A 20708-nucleotide genomic window follows, 5' to 3' on the forward strand; every position below is an offset into this window, starting at 1 on the left:
TTGTTTCCAAGTTGAACAGCTACAAAACGCTGCGCAAAGACCCTGGGGACCTGTCGCCTAAGCTCACGGTTGCTCTGGACGGGTCGGAGGGTGGGTAGAAACGGGCGCGCGCGCGTTTTACATAACGAACCGGCGCCCCAGAGAGCCTGGGACAGCCTCGCCCGCCGCGGCACAGCCACTGGATCTCCAGTCCCGGAGCTGAGAGGCGTCTCAGGTGCTTTATTTCTGCTCCAGGGAAACCCGCAGGCCCGCCCCTCCCCACGCCCCGCCTCGGCCTGGCGCCCCGCCTCCGTGGGCCTGGCATCGCCCCTCCATCCGAGGCTCCGCCCCTATCCCGAGCCCCGGCGGAAGCAGTGTCCAGGCTAAAGCGGCGGCGGCGCAAGGTGAGGTCTGGGTTTGAGGGTCCCGGGGTCGCAGCCGGCCGGCCGGGTTGGGGAGGACCTTTCGCAGCGCCCCTGGAGGGGCGGCTGAGCTCGGGCAACTCCCGCGGGCGTTGGCTGCGGCCCAAGAAGGGCGCGGCCGGGCGTCGGCATCCTTGTCCGCGCAGCAGAGCACCGCCTGACCTGGAGGGATCGCGCGGAACCCGGCGCGGACCGCCCAGGACCCCCCCCCCCCCCCCTGCGGTCCGCCGCCGCGTCTCCGCGCTGGCGGAGGTAGCATACGGTTCCGGGCCGCCAGCTGGAGGCTCGGTGGACCCGAGACGCGCCCGCCCCGGTGGATGCCACCGGTGAGCGCCGCCCCAGCGAAGGCCCAAGCCCAGCGCCTGATCTGGCGCTGGTCCCGCTGAGCGGCCTGTTGTCACACTTGAAACCGCTGATTCGGGGCGTTGCTCAGCCCCTGGTTCCACACTCGGGACCCTCGGAACAGCCCGGCTGGGGATCCTGAAATGCGCCAGTACTTCCCTAGGTCGGGGACCTTAATGGGGGCGTCTTTGGGGGGTGCCGGACGTTTCCACGGGGTTCTCGAGGTATCAAAGGCCCAGCGAAGGGGGTGCCCCAGTGACTGGGAAGCCCAGGGGAGCGTCTGTCGATGGGGGGTCCTGTCTCTCTTCTTAACGTCAGACCACCACGTGTGAGCGGCGCTCCTTAGTGTCAGTCAGGCTGCTTCCTGGAGAGGGTGCAGCCTGGGGCAGCAGCCAGGGGGCTCAGGGGCTCACTGGTCCCCCAGGCTGGCAGGCGCGGGGAGCAGCAGCCCTGACCTCTCCCCTCTGGCCAGGGCGGGGGATTCTGAGTCAGGATTTGGCCGACCACACCCTGGCCCCCCGTGGGGGGAGGTTGGGATTGCTCACACACTCTGAGCTGTAGGCTGGTGGACTCCTGGCTTCTCTGTGCGGCACGGCCAGTCACAGCCACGCTCGCCCCGTTTCCGCAGGCCGCCTACGGGGACCTGCAAGCAGGACTTTTGCCTGCTGGTAGTCGGTCAGCGGCAGTGGAACCAGAGCCTTTGCCTGCCCCGCCCCCACTGCGCTCTGAACCAGCTGTGGGCAGCCGAGGGGGCGGGGGAAGGGGGACGGGCCTCCGTCAGCCTGGCCGGCCAGTGCCAGGCTCGGATGCAAACACGCGCAGGGAAGCGCTCCCAGGAACCCCGGGGCCGGGGTTTTGAGCGAAGCCGAGTTCTCAGGAGTCCCAGGTTTTGGGGAACCGGGGCCTCACGTGGGGCTGAGTCATCCCATTGGGCAGGCCCATCTAAAGGGCAGCTCCAGTCGCATCATTTCCAGGGCTTTCCCTCGTGCTTGAGAGAACGCAGGTGCCCGGCACTGTCCCCTGCACGTCTCAGCAGCGAGGCCGGCCCCACATGCAGGGCCTCAGGTTCCGGACCTCGCCCCCCCCCCCCCCCCCCGTCCCGGTGTGGGTGGTCCCTGGTGCGGCTCGGTGTCAGAGCCGGTGGTCTGCTGCCACCCCAGACCTGCTGCCAGATCCTCTCTCTTCCCCAGCCTGCCCCACGGCCCGGCTTCTCCACCGGCGGGTCCAGGGTGGGGCAGGCTGTGCCCCGGCCCGTCGGAGTCCCAGGCCCTCAGGAAAGGGTCACAGAAGCTGGGCCTGGGGTCCCCACCGCCCTGCTGTGTCCTGTCCAGGGCACCCATGGCTGGTGTTCCTGGCTGGAGAGCTGGTACCTGACTACAGGCACCTGTCCCTCCCAGGCAGCTGCTTCCGGGCGGAGAGGCCTGGGGTCCTCACATCCTGGGGGGCGGGGTGCCTCTGGCTTTGCGGATGGCCCAGCCCGGGCATCCCTCTGGCTCTCAGAGGGAGAGCGGGCTGAGCAGGCAGGAGTGGTTTCCTGAGCACCGTGTGCACTGCCCGTCCTGTGCTGTGTCCAGGCCCACAGGCCGCCACCCCCTCCCCGCCGGCCCTTGCCTGGGCACAGGAGGCGGGGGAGCTCCAGGAGGTGCCGCCCTCTCCCAGGCAGGGGCAGGAGGCTGGGGGGCCAGTGCAGCCTCTGCCCCCGCAGCCCTGGCCCCAAACTCTGTGGTGGTCTTTGCCAGGGCAGCCCATGGGTGCCGTGTTCCTCCGCCCTCCCCGTCTCTGTTCCTGGGGGCTGAGGCCTGGGGGAGAGGCTGCGGCGTCCTCCGCTGGGTCTCTGGCCCCGGGACCCTGAGAGAGCTGGGCTGAGCTGCCCTCCTGCCCGCTCTGCCCTCCACCTAGGACCCACCTGCCTCTCGCCATGAGTCTCGACCTGCACTACGAGCAGCTCAGCGACGCCCGGTGGACGGAGCTCCTGCCTGTGATGCAGCAGTGCCCGGTGATCAGGTGTGTGCCGGTCCCCGCGGGGTGGCGGCCAGCAGGGCCCCACGCGGGCGCCGTGGGCTCTGAAAGCACCTTCCTAGCTGATGCGTGGCACCGACTGTATGAGTTTCCCACGGTGCGAGATGGTCTTGTGTTTCCCCCAAACATTTAAAACCCGCTCCTGGCTCCTGCCTGTGGGCGGGGCTTGGTGTGGAGGCTCTGGAGGCGGGTGGGCGGGGCCTCTGCCGGGCTCCCTCCGCAGGGACAGCCCCACCCTCGCCTCTCAGGTGCGGCCTGGCCTTGGTCGCACCTGGCCTGTGGCCGAGGTCCTTGAGCCCAGCCGCCCCTCCGGCTCCACACCACCGCAGCCGCCTGCCTCCTGCCCTTCTAGCTGGTCTGGCTCGGGCTTAGGTTCACAGAAGGGTTACGAACGCGGTTTGGGGGGTGCCTCTGCCCGCCACCCTGCTTCCCCCGAAGCCAGCGCGGACTGCCCGGGGCACTGGGCAAGCCACCTGGACTTGGACGTCACCGGCTTCCCCGCCGGGTCCTTTCCTGTCCCAGTCAGCGCAGGATCCCGCGCGGCATTGGGCCGCCTCCCGTCTGGGACGGTCCCTCTGTCCCCCGTCCCTCCCCTGTCCCTCCCCGTCCCCCTCTGTGGCTCCGCTCAGCTCTGGGGAGAGCCCGGGTGACGTCGTCTCGTGGCGGAGGGACACATTTTTGGCCAGCACACGCAGAAACGGTGTCGCGTCCCGCCTGGCGTAGCCTGCCGTGGGGTGCGCGGCCGCGAGGGCACGCCGCGGTCGCCCGGGGTTGTCCCTGTGGCCTGCGCACAGGCGGGGCGTCCGCTGGTTTTGTTCGGTGAGGTCACCGTGCCTCTGCCGTGCGAGGGCACAACGGGACGGCCGAGGCCGGCGGCAGCCCGCAGCCCGGAGGGGGGTTTTACCACAACGGCTGAACAAAGAAGTCGTGTTATTGGGGGAAAAAAACCCCAGAACAAAGACAGAAACAGAAACAAAAAACTCCCCTGCCTGCTGTGGCTCGGTGGACTGAGGGCCCGCCTGCGACCTGGTTTCACCCGGTTCCAGGGCACAGGCCTGCGCTGCCGGCTGGGCCCCCAGTAGGGGGCGTGCGAGAGGCAGCCACACATGGATGTTTCTCTCCCTCTCTTCCCCTCTCTCTAAAAAAAAGTTAAAAAGTCCTAGAAAAAAAAAAAAAGAAAACACGTTAAAAAGCCCCGTCTCCCCCTGGGTCGTGGCAGCCGCCTCGGGCGACGGGCCGGACGCTCTGCCCCCTGCCTACAGCGGCCCTCCCCGGGTCTCGGGGTCCCGCGGTGGTCACCCCGGGCCTTGTCCTTGCCAGAACTTTTCTTTAAACCCTCACCTGAGGACGTTGCTGACTGTAGAGGGAGCAGGAGAGGGGAGACAGAGAAGCGTCCACCGGCTGCCTCTCGCAGGCGAGACAGCAGAGGTGGGGGGTTTGAGCCCGCACCCCAGGCAGGTGCCCTGACCTGGAATTGACCCTGCGGCCCTCCGGGCCCCTCGCCGGGACTGCTCACTCCCCACCCCTCGCGCGTTTGTCACAGCCGCCCCCCAGGGCCTGATGTCCCACGAGAGCAGGTGGCCTGGTCCCGGGCACCTGCAGTCGGGTTTCACGTGCGTCCGGCTGCTCACATCGCAGCCTGGCCGTGCCCTCTGAGGGGCACACCCTCCGGGAGGGGACGGGGGGCTGGACACACCGACCGTGCCCTGCGCGTGCACAGCCGCCCGGTCCTTGGCTCTGGAATGGGGTCACGACCTGCGGTGGGGGCCATGACCCACGGCGGGGGTGACCGTCGGGGTGTCCGCCCACAGGCTGGTGGACTGCGGCATCACCGAGGGGCGCTGCCGGGACATGAGCTCCGCGCTCCGGGACAACGCCGCCCTGACGGAGCTCAGCCTCTGCTCCAACGAGCTGGGGGACGCCGGCACGGACCTGCTGCTGCAGGGCCTGCAGAGCCCCACCTGCAAGGTCCGGAAGCTCAGGTGAGCCCCTGCGGGCTGCACAGCCGACTGTGTGGGGCCTGGGCCCCTGCCCCAGTGGGAGGCTCACAGGGACCCCGCTGCCCTGCTCCCTGAGGCGCACCGCAGGCCTCTCACACCCCCGCCCGTGCACCCCCTCCTGCCCTCGGCCTGGGGACCCCGGAGCCCCGTGGCACGGTGTCTGGCCTCCCCATGACGGTGGGCTTGTGGCCCGACAGCCTCCAGAGCTGCTGCCTGAGCGAGGCCAGCGGCAGGACCCTGGCCAGCATGCTGCGTGCCGCGCCCTCCCTGCGCGAGCTGGACCTCAGTTACAACCCCCTCGGGGACGCGGGCCTTCAGCTGCTCTGTGAGGGACTCCGGGACCCCCAGTGCCACGTCGAGAGTCTGGAGTGAGTGTGCCCACCTGGTCCCCGAGCTGCCTGCTCTCCTGCCCCCAGGCCTGCGCTGCACAGGCCCCTGCCCCATGCCAGCTGCAGGGAGGCTTGAGGAGGGGCTCTCGGGGATGGCGTTGCTCCCCTGTGACTTGGGCCGTGACCCTCTCAGAAGAGCTGGCAACTGGCTGGTGACCCTGCACCTGCTTGCAAGGTGGCCTGGCCCTGCAAACGCACAGGGGGGCACAGCTGTGGCTGGGGGTGGGGTGGGGCGGGAGGCCAGGCCTCACTGCTGGTCCATTGAACCCAGGGCTTGGGTCGGCGGGTGGTCCCCAGGACGGTCCAGCTACCTGAGCTCCGTAGGGACGGCTCCTGGCCCCTGCAGTGCCCTCGCTGCCCGGTGCGGTGTCCATGAGCCTCAGCCCAGGGCGGGGAGCGGAGGGCGCTCCTGGGGCGAGGACTGACTGCCCGCCCATCCCCAGGCTGCAGTACTGCAGCCTCTCGGCTGCCAGCTGCGAGCCCCTGGCTGCGGCGCTCAGGGCCCGGCCGGAGCTGAAGGAGCTGGTGCTGAACAACAACGACTTCGGGGAGGCCGGCACCCGGACCCTGTGCCAGGCCCTGGTGGACTCTGCCTGCCCGCTGGAGTCACTCAAGTGAGCGCTGGCCTGCCTGGGTGGGGTGGGCGCCGTGCTGGGTGGGGCGGGCACGGCGCCGGGTGGGGCGTCCCCGCGCTGGGTGGGGTCTCCCGGCTCCCACAGCGCCTCCTGTGCCCCAGGCTGGAGAGCTGCGGCCTCACCTCAGCCAACTGTCAGGACCTGTGTGGCGTGCTGGCCACCAAGGCCTCGCTGCGCAACCTGGAGCTGGGCGACAACAGGCTGGGGGACGCGGGCGTTGCGGCGCTGTGCCCCGGGCTGCTGAGCCCCGGCTGCCAGCTGAAGACCCTGTGGTGAGTCGGACTTGGGCGGGTGGGCGCGGGGGCGTGGGGGCTGCCGCTCCTTGTTCCGGGGTCTCAGGCCACCACTGCGGCCGGGTGGGGTGGGCGACGGGCACCGACGTCACCGCACTGGCACGGGGTCGGCACCGCCCCGCCGGCCCCGCCGCGACCTGTCCCTGGCCCCTAGGCTCTGGGAGTGTGACATCACGGCCAGCGGCTGCGGGGACCTCTGCCGCGTCCTCAGGGCCAAGGAGAGCCTGAGGGAGTTCAGCGTGGCCGGCAACGCGGTGGGGGACGAGGGGGTCCGGCTGCTGTGCGAGAGCCTGCTGGAGCCCCGCTGCCGCCTGGAGTCCCTGTGGTGAGCGCCTGGCGGCGTGTGTGGGGTGGAGGCGCCCGAGGGGACCTGCCAGGGGAGGGCAGTGGGGCCTGGGGGACCGCCTGCAGCGGCGTGGCCATGGCCAGGTCAGGGGTGGCCTGGTCGGGAGCGTGCTGCGGGCTGTGTGGGGCCCCCGGGGTGCCGGAGCCTGGGCCGCAGCAGTCCCCGTGCCCCCCAGGGTGAAGTCCTGCAGCCTCACCGAGGCCTGCTGCCCGCACGTCAGCACCATGCTGGCCCAGAACCGGAGCCTGCAGGAGCTGCAGCTGAGCAACAACAAGCTTGCGGACGCCGGCGTGGAGGAGCTATGCCGCGGCCTCAGCCAGCCCGGCGTGCCGCTGCGGTCGCTCTGGTGAGCGTGTGTCGGCGCCCACTGTCCCGGTGCCTCCTGAGCCCCTCGAGGTCCCACCCCCACGCCCCACCCGTGGTGACACTGACGCTGATGGGGGCCAGGCGGGGGGCCAGGTGGGGGTGGCATTTCATTTCCGACCGGAGAGCTCAGGATCCCGCCGCCAGGTCTCTCGGCCTGTGTGTGGTTGCCTCTTATGCGTCCCCCACAGGGGACCTGGCCCACAACCCGGGCGTGGGCCCCGACTGGGAGTCACTCCGGCGACCCTGTGGTTCGCAGGCCGGAGCTCGGCCCACTGCCCCGCAGCAGCCAGGGCGGACACGGGGGTCTCGAAGTGTGTGCACCACCCCCGCCGTCCGTCCTGGGTTCTGCTGGTGGCACGGGCCCAGGTCACTCAACCAGTCGGCAGCCGCCAGGGGCGTGGCCTTGTCCTGACTTCGGCCCTGCTGTCCACCCAGGCTGGGGGACTGCGAGGTGACCGACGCCAGCTGCGGCCACCTGGCCTCACTCCTGCTGACCAGCCGCAGCCTGCAGGAGCTGGACCTCAGCAACAACTGCATGAGCGAGGTGGGCGTCCTGAGGCTGGCGGAGAGCGCCCAGCAGCCCAGCTGCGTCCTGGAGAAGCTGGTGTAAGTGGCTCGGGGGCGACGGGGCCCGGGTGGACCGGGGGGGAAGGAGGGTGGGTGGCCGGGGCAGACGGGGGTGGGGGGCGGGGCGGGGGTGGCGGCCCTGGTGTGCCCCGGCCCACACCCTCCCGCCCCCACCAGCCTGTACGACATCTACTGGACGGAGGAGACGGACGACCGCCTGCAGGCCCTGGCGGAGAAGAAGCCGAGCCTGAAGATCATCTGCTGAGCCCCCACCCGGCTCCCGAAGCCGCTGGGCCACTGCGTCCCCCTCAGGGACTGGGGACTGGCTGGCTCCCGGGGGCTCATTCCCGGTGCCTTCGCTTTACTGAAGGGAAATGCTCACGTCGGAGAACGTTTTAGACACTTTATAGTTATTAAAGTACTTTTTGAGCAGAGGGGTCCTCGTCCTTCCTTGTAGGGACCCCAGAGAACCCGTGTCGCGGGTGTGACGCTTCCGCGGATGCGAGCTGCCCCAAGCTCCACACCGGGCAGCCGGAACAAGTCAGCACCTCGCAGGCCCGGGCGAGCGTGGGCTCCCGGGAGCCGGCCCCTGTGGCCCCAGCGGCTGCCCCGGGGGGGGGGGGCCTGCCCGTGCCTCTGGTCAGCAGCTGGCCCAGCAGCCCAGTGGGAGTCGTCCCGGGCCACCTGCACCTCCGGCCTGGGGACTGCTTGACCCAGGCCGGGCTGCTGACGAGCCTGCAGCCCTCTGGACGGCGAGGGCAGGCGCCCCGCCCCCGCCCACCGGCACAGTGTGGGGGGGTGCGCAGCCCACAGTGGCTTTCGGAGGCGGCGGCCCCTGGGCGGCAGCCGCAGCTCACCGCTGCGAGGCCCTCCGCAGTGCCCGAGGCCCCGGCGTCTGACTGGGACCCCGTTCCCCCCACTGTGAGGACACGGGGCTCCCCGAAGGAAAGGCGACCAGCCTGGGCTGCGTCTGTGCACGGTGAGCCCGGGAGAGCTCAGGGACCTGGGGGCTGGGCTGGGCTGGGGACGGAGCCCGGCAGCCGCCACCCGCTGAAGGGACTGCACGTGGGGGGAAGGAGGCCGGGACCCAAGGAGTGGCCGTGAGCACCGGCCCACGAGGCACCCCCCACCCCTGCTGTGCTGGTGGAGCAAAGCCCACTCCGGGACAAGCAGGGCCAGCCCGGGGCAGCGGGGGTGCAGCGGCCCCTGTGCCAGCAGAGGCTGGACACCCCCACGGGGAGGGCGGGGGGCCCTCTGGCACCGGGGACAGGGCAGCTGGGCTCAAGGAGACAGGCCCCCGTCCTGTCTGCTACCTGCAGCCTGCAGTCCGCAGGGGCAGGGGGGACCCTCCCCACTTCCCGTCCGTTTGCATGTCCAGGGTCCATCACTAGCCACCCCAACCACAACCATTCCCCACCCTGCCCCCCACCCATGGGTCCCCGGGGCCCTGAGCCGGCAGACCAGGTGACCCCGTGCCCCTGAGCAGCCCGGCCCTACGACCCCCACCCCCCGGGCACCGCCCCCGAGCGGCAGGCACAGTGAAGGCCACGGACAGCGAGGGTGCAAACCTCAAACCACCGTCCGTTTATTTGTTCCGTTTGCTCGTGGAGATGGCCATCAGCTCGCGGCCAGAGACCCCAGGACCCTTCCTTCCGACCGTGGGCGCTGGGCCTTGGGGTTCCCGACCTGACGCCCCGCCTGGAGACCTCTTCCCCTGCCCGCACCCCTCCGGTCAGCGGGGCTGGGGGAAGGTCCCAAGAGGACGGCTCAGGGCCGCGGCTCAGGCCCACCCGTCTCGGCCGTCTCGGGAGTCGGAGGACCGTGTCAGCGACACGTGTGGCCAGGGGGCGGGGCAGGGGCCAGCAGAGGAACTGGCCGGGCCCTCTGGGCGCCAGGGCTCCGCGTGGTCCAGAGGCAGACCACGCAGACGGCGGGCCGCTGCCCCCGGACAAGCGCCAGCCCCGCCTGCCAGCCCGAGAGCCCTCCGGAGCCCGGAGCCCAGATGTGCCCACGCACCCACGCCCCCCGGTGCACGGCAGCCAGGACGGGCGCCCCCTGTGGAGGCTCCTGGCGGGAACCAGAGGGGGCGCACAGCAGGGCTGGCCCCCGGTGGCGGGCAGGTCAGTGCAGAGCCGGCGCCGCTGCCCTTGTGGCCTCCGAGGGCCCAGGCGGGCACCCGTCCTTGCTGTCCATGGCCGTGCCCTGGTCGCCACCGCTGCCCTGCTGCTTCTGCCGCCGGGTCTCCTTGTACCGCAGGGTGATGTCCCTGGGGGGGGGGGGGCGGCGGCATGTCACCCGGCTGCGGGCGGAGGCCTCGGAGCCCGCCCTGCACAGTGGGGCGGGGAGCACAGGCCCCGAGACCCTGCGCCGCGCCTCACCGCAGGAAGAAGCGCCAGACGGTCCAGGTGAGCACGAGCACGGAGCCGAGCGTCCAGCACTGGGCGATGGAGAAGGGCAGGGACAGCGTGAGCGTGTGGGGGTCGTACTTGACAACGACGAGCAGCTCCGTGGCCGTGATGGCGGCCACCAGCCAGGCCTGCTGGCCCAGCTTCTTGTGCGGCTTCCTGCGGGGGGGGGGTGGTGGTGGTGAGGGGCACCCCGCCTCGCGGCCCCGCTGCGCCACCCCGGCCCGGCCCGGCCCGCGGCTCACGGGTCGTCCATGAAGTCGTAGACCTCCCGCATGGCCACGCCGCCCACGTTCACGAGGAACACCAGCCGCAGCAGGACCAGGGAGTGCTCGGGCGGCAGCCACAGCACGAACTTCAGGTAGAACGTGTTCAGCTCTGCCAACAGAAACTGCGGGCAGGAGGGTGGGCGGCCAGCCCCGGGCCCGCTGGGCGCGCGCAGGAGGCTGCCGGCCTTACCACCAGGATGATGCCGCACACGGCCAGCCAGCGGCGCAGGCTGGAGGCCGGCTTCCACTCGAAGCGGACCCAGCTGTAGGGCGTGAACTGGAAAGCGATCCTCTTCATCTTGCCCCTGGAGCCGGGTTGGGGGGTGCGGGGGGTGCGGGTCAGCAGGGTCCTGGTGCCCTGACCTGACCCCAGGCACCACGACGGGTGGGAGAGGAGACCCCGCCCCCAGCAGCCCCCCAGGTCTTTTCCAGAGCCGCTTCTCTCTCGAAATCAAAGTGAAAAGGACAGAGCCGGCAAACGCTTTGTGGGGCGCCCGCCCGAGGGCCGCTGGGGAGAAAACGCCGGTCAGGTGGGGCTGGCTGCTGTGCAGCCACTGCGAGGGCTGCCCGGTCCAGTCCCAGGCAGAGACCGTAAGAGGCAAAACCCTCGCCTGTCCCCCCGCCTGGCCGGAACCTCGGGGCCACCTCCAGGACCCGTGCGGACGCCCGGTGCCCCCGGAGCAGGGCGCGCGGGAGACGTACTTGTAGGTGGGGATGTTCCAGAGGCCCTGCCACTTATAGGTCTTCAGGGACAGCCACTCGAGGGTCTTCATGCCGCAGTAGATGCCCAGCCCGTTGCAGACCAGCACGTCCATGATCCACTGCGGGGGAGGCGGGCGCCGTGGGCCCTGCAGCTCCGTCCGGCCCCCCCGAGGGCACCCTGCGCCCATGCCCCCCTCCCTGAGGGCGGGGCAGTGGGCCTGGGTCCCGGGGACAGGCCAGGGTCGAGCCCCCCCCAACCTACGTGGTCCCACCAGCACTCGCTGAAGTTGGGCAGCTGGTGCTCCAGGCTGTACTCCAGGAACTCGAACATGACGCTCACCACCGTGCACGCCCACCAGTCCCGGATCATCAGGGTCTGTGGGCGGGCGCGCGCGAGGCCGGTCAGAGGCCTCGGGGTCTCTCCACTGTCCTCCCGGCCACCGGGTGCCAAGGACGGGTGCGTGGGGGCCCCTGCCCACGGCTCCCAGGCGGTTCAGGAGCCCTCTGCACAACTGGCCCAGGTCCGGCCGTGGCCCCCAGGCCCCAGGCCGCTGCGGACCGTGGGCTCGCCTTACCTTCAGGTACCAGCCGATGAAGTGCGCGGGCACGAAGCCATCCAGCTTGTCCTGCGGGCGGGAGCCGGACGTGGGCCTCGCACACACCCCGCCCCGGGCGGCCCCACAGCCCGGACCCCCTCCTGGCCCCTGGGGCCGGCCTCCCCAGCGGCTGCTCACATACGCCGCCACCCACTCCCCCCAAGGCCCGCGGACCGGTGCCTGTGCCGGGACCCAGGGGCGACCCGAGGTCTCCTACACGGGCGTCACGGTGTGTGGGGGCGGCACACCCCACCCCCGAGGACAGCGGGGTGCCCCTCCCACAGGGGTCCGCCCTGCCGTGTGGTGACATGGGTCCCAGCAACACCCCGCACAGGGCAGCGCCGGGGGCCCCTCCACATGGCCCCCTGGCCCCCCACCCCCCCGCCCCGGGCTGGGCCTCACCCAGATGTTGTGGAAGGGGTCCGTCTCGTTGTCCGCGTCGTAGATGAGGCAGTTCCCCCCGTAGTCCCTCTCCGGCAGGGGGACCCCCAGCCTCGGGTCCACGTACTTCAGGAACTGGCGGCCATCCTGGACGGTCTGCAAGGCCAGCACCCGGTGAGCGGGCGCAGCCTGCCCTCACGGCCACTGCGGCCACTCGTGGGGACGGGTCCGTGGTGCGCAGACGGCACTTCCACTGGCCGCGTGGCCGACGCGCCACCGCCCCCTCGGGGCCGGGCACACCGGGGAGTCCTGGGGACACTGGGCACCCCCAAAAGACCCTGCCGGGTGGGGCCTCAGCTGTGTCTTCCGTGGGAGGGACGGGGGTCTCGGCTCCCACGTGTCAGGGCAGCTTGGCCCGACACGCAGGCACCACCACCAGCAGACGTGCGCCCTGGAGGCAGAGGAAGGCGCCCCAAGCGCCCCAGTCCCAGGCGGCAGCCGGGGGACACGGCCGGGAGGCGGCATGAGGCGGTGCGGGCAGGAGGCACTCAGACCGGCGCCTGTCTCGAGGCCCCGCCCTCCACGTGGGGGCTTTGGGGGTGCCCCTCAGACGGTGACGTGACAGGTAACTGAAGCGCCCGCATGTGGCGGTCACGCCAGCACCTGAGGGCGGGGAGGGCTGTCGAAGCCAGTGGCCGGCCAGCAAGCAGGTGGATCTCCAGACACTCGACGCTTGGACAGGAAAAGCGGGACCAACGGGAGGCGTCTGTCTGGACACCTGAGGGCCGGTGCCCCCTGGGACGGCAGACGGCGACGCTCCCCCCGTCCCTCCGCAGAAGCCAGCGGGGCCCTGACCCTCGGCCTCCCCCGGCCGGCGCAGCCTCCAAGGGCGGGTGGGCCACGGCCGGAGGAGAGGAGGCCGAGGGTCAGGGAAGGAGGGCGGGACGGCGACGACACCATCCACAGACACGCAGGCACGCCGCTCAGCACACGCGCAGCTCCCTGCTGCGCCCTGAGGGGCCCCGACACCCCGGGGCGAGGGGCGCGCTGGCACCCAGGCCTCAGCCCCAAGCCCTTCCTTCCCTGAAGGACCAGGGCTCCTGGGAGAGACGTCCCCACTGTCTGGGGGAGACAAACTGCTTTCATCCCAGGGCCTGGAGTGCGGGACGGGAGCCACCGCGCCCGAAGCAGCAGCCCCCAGGTCACCCTGGGTCCCGGCCCCAGCTTGGATGAGCTGCCTCCTGTCCCGTGTCTGTCTGACCATGAACAAACGAGTCTGGAGCAAGAGAAGGGTCCGTGCTCAGAGACCCCCCCACACACACACCTGAGTTGGGGTACTCAGGTCCCCGCTGCTGCGCCCCCCTCCCCGGGAAAGCCAGCACCACATTTATCTGTCGATCGATGTGTAACTGTGTTACTCCCTCCCGCCAACTGCATGAGTCCTCAGAACAAAGGGTGCACCCTCTTGGCTCTCTGGTCACCAGGCCTGAGGCTGCCCAGCCTCTGGCCACAGGGGATCGCCACCCTATCTTTCTGCCGCCCTTGTTTCTGCCCTGAACCTGAGCCTCTCACCGCCCTCACCCCTCACCCCGGCTAGGCCTGTCCTCTTCCACGGGAACGGAGCGCTAATAAACTCTGATGTCATGCTAGCAGTCGCTGGCCTGTAATTCTCTCTCCTTTTTAAGATTACATTTATTTACTTATTTTTAGAGAGAGGAAGGGGGGGGAGAAAGGGAGAGAAACATCAGTGTGTGGTTGCCTCTCACACGCCCCCTACTGGGGACCTGGCCCACAACCCAGGCGTGTGCCCTGACTGGGAATCGAACCAGCGACCTTTTGGTTGGCAGGCGGGCACTCAACCCACTGAACCACACCAGCTGGGGCTGACCTGTAATTCTTTACATGTAAGAGGAACCAGGTCTCTCCCGTCAACGCTGGGATGGACAGGGAGACAGAACCCTGGCTCCGTGCACAGGACATGACCCAGTATCCAGAAAACGCTCAGAAACCCACCAGAACAGCAGCAGCAACAGAACCGTCAGAACAAACAAGTTCGGCAAGGTTGCGAAACACAAGGTTGATGCACAGCGATAACCGTGTTTCTGCAGACGGGCAGCGACCACGCCCACAACGAAACAGGACAATTCCGCTCACGGGAACAGCAGGAACGCGCTCAAGAACCTCGGGCGCCGCTGCAGCAACTGAGGCCGGACAAACAGGCAGGCCCCTGCGCCGCAGCGGAGGGTGACCCGGTCAGGCACTGCACCCCACCTGCTGCCACGGAAACGAACAAGGTGACCCTAAAAGGCACGTGCAAACGTAGGAGACCTCGCGGGACCAAAGCCACCCTGCAAAACAGGAGCAATCACCTCCCAGTTCCACACCCCGCTGGAGGGACATTTGATCGAGGCCCGGCCAGCGCTCCTCGAGACTGTCTATGGCACGAAGCAGGGAGCACCTGGTAACTGCCACAACCCCAGTGCGCCTGGGGGGACGTGACCCTAAAGGTTTTGGGATCCTGGGGGTTAGGGTGTGGACCGTGTGAAAGATACCTGCTAAGGAGGGCTCTCGGTCGCCAACGAGGCTAAAAACCAACTGACCAGCTACCCCACCCACAGCTTCGCAGCCCGCTGCAGAGGGGCCTCCCGCGTGCCTGACCTTCAGAGAGCAGCCGGCACTGCCGCCCGAGCCCGGAGCAGAGGGCCTGGAATCCTGCTTCAGCCAATAGGACTGAGGCTTTCCTCATCCAGTCCAAGCTATGTAGCTCTGCCCAATCAGAGTGGCTCTATCCTGACCAACCAGTGTAGCGCCTTTAGACCAATCAAACTAAAGACTTAGCCCTCATTTGCAAGATGATGGACCAATCAGGGGCCAGGGTAGGGACTGCTGTCCCTAGAAGCCAGCACCCTGAGGCTCTAAGCCCCTTGCCTTCCGCACCCAGGGCTGCCTCCCGGCTGGGCTGGCCCCTTAAGGTGTGGGTCCCCCCAGGGCAGAGTGAGCACTGTGGCCGGAGAGGGGCCTGGTCTCATGGCCCTGCCGCGGGGGTCCTACCGCGGCCTAAGCCTGCTGTTGGCACTGCATCGTTTCCTTCTGCACCACACCCCACACCAGGGGTCGCTCTGTGACGAGCTGGCTCCAGCGGCCACTGGCTCACAGGGGAGAGTGGAGAGAATCTGAGAAACTGTGGGCTTTGGTTCATAATGAGGCACTGATATTGGTCCCAGCAGGAAACTGGGAGCAGGATGTATAGGGCCTCTCTGTACTAACTTTGCAATTTCATCCTTCTGTACTTAGATAAAAGCTGTATTTTAAACAAACAAACAAACAAATAAAACAAACTTGACAACAAAAACATCAAAAGTCAAGCTGGTCTCCCAAGAACAGCGGGCCCCCGAGTCCGAGAAGATGGTCAACACCAGGAACTTCCAGGGAAGTGCAAGTCAACCACACGAAGGACGACCCCACCACTCGCCCCGTGAGGGTGGCTGCTGTCCAAGAATAAAAAGTGAAATAAGGAAAAGTGAAGCGACAAGTGTCGGAGAGGAGGTGGAGACACTGGAAATCTGTGCACTGGGGGTGAAAATCCAAAATGGTGGGCATGCCGTGGGAAACCAGCGAGGAGGCTCCTCAGAGTTCAACGTGAAACTACGTTCTGACTCAGCAGTTCCCCCGTGTGCACGGTCCCAGGAACTGGAAACACCGGCCGTGGCAGACAGCTGCGCACTCCCGCTGACAGCGTGTCCACAGCTGCTGCGAGGGGGGCACAGCCAGCGTCCATAGACAGGACGGACACAGAATGTGGCGTGTCCACGGGGTAGAGTATTACCCAGCCTCAACGAGGAAGGAAATACTGACTCATGCGACAATGTGGAGGCACCCGAGGGTGTTATTCTGAGTGAGATGAGCCAGACACACAAGGGCAAACCCTGTGCGACCCACTCACAGGAGGTCCCTGCAGGAGTCAGAGCCACAGGGACGGCACACAGGACACTGGGAGCCAGGGCTGTGGGTGGGGGAGTGCTTCATGGGGAGGGTCAGTTTGGGAAGATGGAAAGTTCTGGAAATGATAGTGGTGAAGGCTGTACAACTGTGTGAATGTGCTCACTGCCACTGAACTCTGTATCTTAAAAATGAAGGTGGGGCATTGTAAAAATGTATTTATTTTAGAGAGAGGGGAAGGCAGGGAGACAGAGGTAAAGAAACACCGATGTGAGAAACACCTATCAGGTGCCTCTCATATGAGCCCTGACTGGGGACTGAACCCACAACCCAGGCGCGCATCCTGGGAATCGAACTGACGACCTTTTGCTTTGCAGGAGGACACCCAGCCAACTGAGCCATACCCGTCAGCACAAGGTGGTAAATTTTATATTATGTGTTTCTTACTAAAATTTAAAGTTCAAATGTTGAATGCGCTGTAACAAAGCTAAAACATTGCACAGACCTCTACAAGCACCCGTGCACATACATGTGCATGTGTGTGCATGTGACGCTGGTGAAAAGTGGTAGTGAGCTGTCATCATCGATTTCCTGGTCTGGCACTTCCTGTGTTCACGCAAAATGTTCCCACTGGGGACTTGGGTGAAGAGTGCCCGGACCTCACGGTACAATTCTCCACAGCTTCTCGTGAGTCTAGAATTAGTTCAAAACAGAACACTTCAAAAACCCCCGAGCTGAAGATATAAATGTAACGTGGAAAACTGTGAAACTTCCAGAAAAAAATACAGGAGGAAATCTTGACATCGAGGTGTCAGAGACCACGCCTCCGCCGGGACAGCGGAACGCCGGCCTGGGGAAGAGCTCCAGGATGAGCGCTGCTCGCGGAGAGGAAACCGCTTCTCCAGCACCGGACCTTGGACCGGGGCTGCTGAAAAACCACCAATTTCTTTAAAAGGCAAAGAACGTGAACACTACTCCAAGGGGAAGTGTGCCTGGCTAACACGGGCACGAGAAGCTGGTCACCATCAGCCGCCGAGAAACGGGACGACACCCTGCCGCTCCCCTTAGAGGCTGGAAGGAGGCGCCTGGCGTGCGGAGCGCGGCCCAGGGCCAGGCACCCGGAGCCCGCGGGCTGCTGCGGGGAGGGGGGGGCGGGATCTCTGGGGCGCAGCGGGCAGCCCTTGGGGGTCGGACAGTGCCCAACGCGGCGCCGCAGCCCAGCCCCGCGCGCACGGCGGCGGGGGAGGGGCGCCCGCTGCCCGGCCATCCCCGCAGCCCCGACTAGAAAAGCTCTCCCAACATCCGCCGCAGGGCAGACGGGCACATCCTTGTCGGGGAGGTGCGCGCGGCAGCAGAAAGGGCCGGGGTGCTGAGCGTGCACACATGCACACGCACACACACACACACACACACACACACGCCGGCTGCACTTCAGAGACACCGATGGTCACACGGGTCGCAGGAGCCTCGAGGGCAAAGCGGTGGGGATGGAGGGAGAGCAGCCCCTGGCCAGCAGGGCGGAACGGGACTGTGCTCACTGCGGTGCTCACACAAACACGCACGGGGGTTACAGTTCACGGGACTGCACACCTACCCCCCAAGGTACAGTGTGCCCGGCGACCACGACCCTCGAGCCTCGCTCGCTGACAGATGTCGGAGACCGCGGACCGCCGCTGAAACGGGCGGCTGTCAACCCAGGCCGAGCGGGGAAACTAGTACAGCAGACCCCGGCGACAGCGAACCCCGGCCCGGCATTTACCACGGACACGCGCCTCCCACCTCCCCCGACCGACCGGCAGAGGGGCCGCCAGGAGGGGCCGCCGGACGAAGGCACGGCGGGCCAACCGGAAGCGAAGCGCCGGGTGAGGTCAGGCCGCAGGTCCGCCCGAGGCAGTCGGCCCTCCCTGCGCCGCTGCGGCCCTCGCGCAGGTCTGGGGCTCCCGCCGCTCCCAGCAGAGGCGGCCCACCCGGCTCCCCGCCCCGAGCTCCGCACTCAGACCCGAGTCGGCTGAAAGCCGATGTCCCGGTCACCTTCCGGAGGGCCCCTCAGCCTCCGCCCACGGGTGCTGGGCTTCAGCCTCACCCCCGGGGGCCTTGGGAAGGACTCCTGTGGTTAACTGGGCAGGATTCGGGGGAGCCTAGAGCCATCGTGCGCTGGGGCCTCCGCCGCACCCGGCGCGCCCCCGCACGCAGGAGCTCCGGGCGCCACCTTCCCACGGGCAGGCTGAGACCCGCCTCGTGTCCCTGGAGCCTCGCCACTATACCTCATTTATATTACACGGACCAATCAGAGCAGCTCCATAAGCACCAATCAGGACACAGGAAGCTGACCACTCAACTGGACTATTTGGACCAATCAGACTGTGCAATTCTGGATCCCTCATTTACATAGAAATGCACCAATCAGGAACCAGGGCAGGAATTCTCTCTATAAAGGGCAGCCTCCCCATCACCTTCAGAACACGTGCTTTCCATTCTCTCCAAGGCTGTCCTTCCGCCAGTTTGCTGACTGTTCACGCGAGCCAAGTCGCCCCTCACCACCGCCTTCCACGCACCGACTGCGGGCTTTGATTCGCAGCTCTGGAGGAGCTCATGTGCAAAGCCGCCTTGGTCGCCTCGCATTTAGGGCGGGGGCGGGCGCGGCCACGGCCACGTCACTTATTAAGACTGCGGCGTACCCCAGCAAGAAGAGCACTCACCTGGAAGAGGATGAAGATGAGGAAGAGCTCGTAGACCACGCTGACGCACAGCCAGAACCTCCAGTACGCTACAAAGACAGAGCACAACGTCAGGGCCCGGCCGCCAGGTCTGGCAGAGCCTCGACAGAGCAAGGCCTAACTCGGAAGTGAGCACCATTGCTCTCGGGAGGTGTTTCCTTCCTTGTTGTCCACTCCAGTCCCTGACACTACCTTTCCTCGCCTCAGCACAGCAGCCCGGAAGGACAGGGACAAGCACCGCCCTGCGTTTACCTGCAGCGTGTCCAGCCCTCAACGCCGGCTGCAGGAGGTCTGGGTGGATACTTTTGTCGTGTCAACACAAGTCTTTTACCACGGGTAAGGCAAGTTTTTATCACAAATGAGTGCGAAATGTCATTTTTCTGCACTTAGGAGGAGCAGCTTTTTTCTGATGCCTGGTCACCATGACCTGTTTCAGGGGACTTCCTCAATTTCAGTCACAACGTGTAGGAACTCATCCCTGTGGTGACTGTCAATGCCTGAAGCTAAGAGCAGATCCTGAGTGCGCCCATCGCCAGAACAACTGATCACGCGAGGTCAGGGAGTACCCGACCGCGGTGACGGTTTCCCAGTGTGTGCGTGTATGCAGTCTCCACGTCATACGCCTGGAATGCCTTGAACTCATGCTGTGCCAGGCAGTTACCAGGCCTCCTCCCTCCACCACCCGCCTTCCATTCTGTCCAGCAGAAGCTGTTTTCAGTGCGGGGTGAGATGGCCTAGAACTAGTCGGAAATGCAAACGCTAACTTGTGTCTCCTGAGAGTCTTGATGATCCTGCTTAATGAAGGCCCAAGACTCTAGTTTCCCTTTGCTGACGCTGGTCTAGGGAAACCTCAGGTTCTCGGTGCACAGCACACCCCCAGCTGGGGCCAGGGGTTGGGGGTCCCAGTTGGTCCAGTCGGGGGGAGGGCTCTGCAGTGCCAGGCAGTGTGTCCCCAGGAGTCTCTGAGGCCAGCCCAGCACCGTCAGGGGCCTGTGCTTCATTTCATCTGCTGGAGGACAATCAGCCATGGAGAGGTACTGGCGGGCGGGAGCAGGTCTACACTGGTGAGCCCACGAGAGGGTTCACCTTGCATTCCTGTTGTTTGTGCTGCAGCTGCAAGCCTCCCTTTGCCCACTCCGTGTAACAAACCAGCCTGGCACAGGCAGAGAACGCCAGCACGGTGGGTTCTCGGGGAAGCCTGTGGCTGTAGTTCCAGGGCTGGGGACTCACAGCTGGGGACAGGCAATGCTCAGAACAGTCCCCGTGGCCCAAGGGTTGCTGTAGGCAGGTGACAGGTCCCTGGGAGATGGGGCCTCCCTGGCTGCAGGTGCTCCCCACAGCACGCAGAACAAGTGTGAAGGTGTTTCCTTCCACACCGCTGCCTGCCGTCCTTGTGCACCTGCGGGCCCCACGTCCCCCTGGGCAGGGGGCAACCTCCGAGTCCGTATCTCTGTTGCCCTGTAGTGCCTGCCAGGGTCTCTGATGGGCTCGGCCCTCCCTGCACACGTCCACCGAAGGAGGTTGGTCTCCCATCTCCCTGACTCAGAGCCCATTCCCCACACTCTTCCTTTCTTCCCAGTCGCAGACACTGGCTGCCTTGACAGCCCTGACCATGCCTTGGTTTGCCCCAGCCGTCAGAGGGAGCCAGTGAGAAGACACCCCAGATCAGAGGGAAGGACACTTTTCCCACGGGCAATACCAGCTTCCAGAGGAAGCAGTGCCCAAGGGGCCAGCAGGGAGCTGCACCCCACAGCGCTCCCTCTGTGGAGGCAAAACACCCCTCCCACTGTCCCCCTTGGTGTGCTGTGCAAGGCTGCTCACAGGTTCGCCTGCCGGGAGAAGCTGGAGGGTTTCCTGCCACGTCCCAGGCTAACAGGACGCCTCGAGTGCTCCAGGCTAGGCTGCCACATCCTTCGCAGCGAAGCTCGGCTCCGGCAGAGACACTGAACTGAGAGAAGGGCCGAGCAGGGCCCAGGCGGATGAGGGGCCGCCATCTCTCTGCAGGGGAGCTGGCTTTGCACTCCCACGGCTCGGAAAAGCCACGGTGGCAGCTTTCAAAGACCACTGGCCTCTCACCATCTCCTGCAGCCATGGGGCCAGACACTGGGACAGGCAGATGCCCACTGGCCAGCTGGACCCCAGCAGGGCCGCCTGTCCTGCTCCTGCTCTATCAGCACCTGGTGCCCTCGAGGGACACACTACACCTTCCTTCCACGACTGACCAGCTCTGGCTGGGCTTCCAGCTAGGCTCACTCTTCCCTCCAAATCAACAACCCGACTGCACCCAGTCTGCGCTGCGATTTCAGTGGTTCTCAGACCCTTGCACCCTGGCCCCACCGCT

General features: G+C 66.8%; 2 protein-coding genes across 5 annotated transcripts in view; one reads left to right on the plus strand and one right to left on the minus strand.

Annotated features, from left to right (window-relative positions):
- RNH1 (ribonuclease/angiogenin inhibitor 1) overlaps window positions 1-20708 on the plus strand; it is a 31014-nt gene that overhangs the window by 1860 nt on the left and 8446 nt on the right. Inside the window, exons 1-10 of one of the 3 annotated variants that reach the window (XM_028515935.2) lie at window positions 303-383; window positions 2643-2747; window positions 4574-4744; window positions 4960-5130; window positions 5595-5765; window positions 5888-6058; window positions 6234-6404; window positions 6601-6771; window positions 7227-7397; window positions 7536-7792. In XM_028515935.2, the coding sequence (XP_028371736.1) occupies window positions 2662-2747; window positions 4574-4744; window positions 4960-5130; window positions 5595-5765; window positions 5888-6058; window positions 6234-6404; window positions 6601-6771; window positions 7227-7397; window positions 7536-7623 (1371 nt within the window). In that variant the 5' untranslated portion in view covers window positions 303-383; window positions 2643-2661 and the 3' untranslated portion in view covers window positions 7624-7792. Of the gene's footprint in view, window positions 1-302; window positions 384-2642; window positions 2748-4573; window positions 4745-4959; window positions 5131-5594; window positions 5766-5887; window positions 6059-6233; window positions 6405-6600; window positions 6772-7226; window positions 7398-7535; window positions 7793-20708 lie in introns of those variants that run through there. The other 2 variants (XM_028515934.2, XM_036029923.1) reach the window with 2 other exon arrangements.
- Window positions 9396-20708, minus strand: part of PTDSS2 (phosphatidylserine synthase 2) — a 28021-nt gene continuing 16708 nt past the window's right edge. The window contains exons 4-12 of one of the 2 annotated variants that reach the window (XM_028515122.2): window positions 18350-18417; window positions 11733-11867; window positions 11310-11360; window positions 10997-11110; window positions 10735-10853; window positions 10223-10337; window positions 10009-10154; window positions 9737-9922; window positions 9396-9624 (exon numbers count right to left, since the gene is read on the minus strand). In XM_028515122.2, the coding sequence (XP_028370923.1) occupies window positions 9480-9624; window positions 9737-9922; window positions 10009-10154; window positions 10223-10337; window positions 10735-10853; window positions 10997-11110; window positions 11310-11360; window positions 11733-11867; window positions 18350-18417 (1079 nt within the window). In that variant the 3' untranslated portion in view covers window positions 9396-9479. The remainder of the gene's footprint in view (window positions 9625-9736; window positions 9923-10008; window positions 10155-10222; window positions 10338-10734; window positions 10854-10996; window positions 11111-11309; window positions 11361-11732; window positions 11868-18349; window positions 18418-20708) is intronic. The other variant, XM_036029924.1, reaches the window with a different exon arrangement.

The sequence above is a fragment of the Phyllostomus discolor genome, chromosome 6 (assembly GCF_004126475.2).
Source record: "Phyllostomus discolor isolate MPI-MPIP mPhyDis1 chromosome 6, mPhyDis1.pri.v3, whole genome shotgun sequence".
Lineage (NCBI taxonomy): Eukaryota > Metazoa > Chordata > Mammalia > Chiroptera > Phyllostomidae > Phyllostomus > Phyllostomus discolor.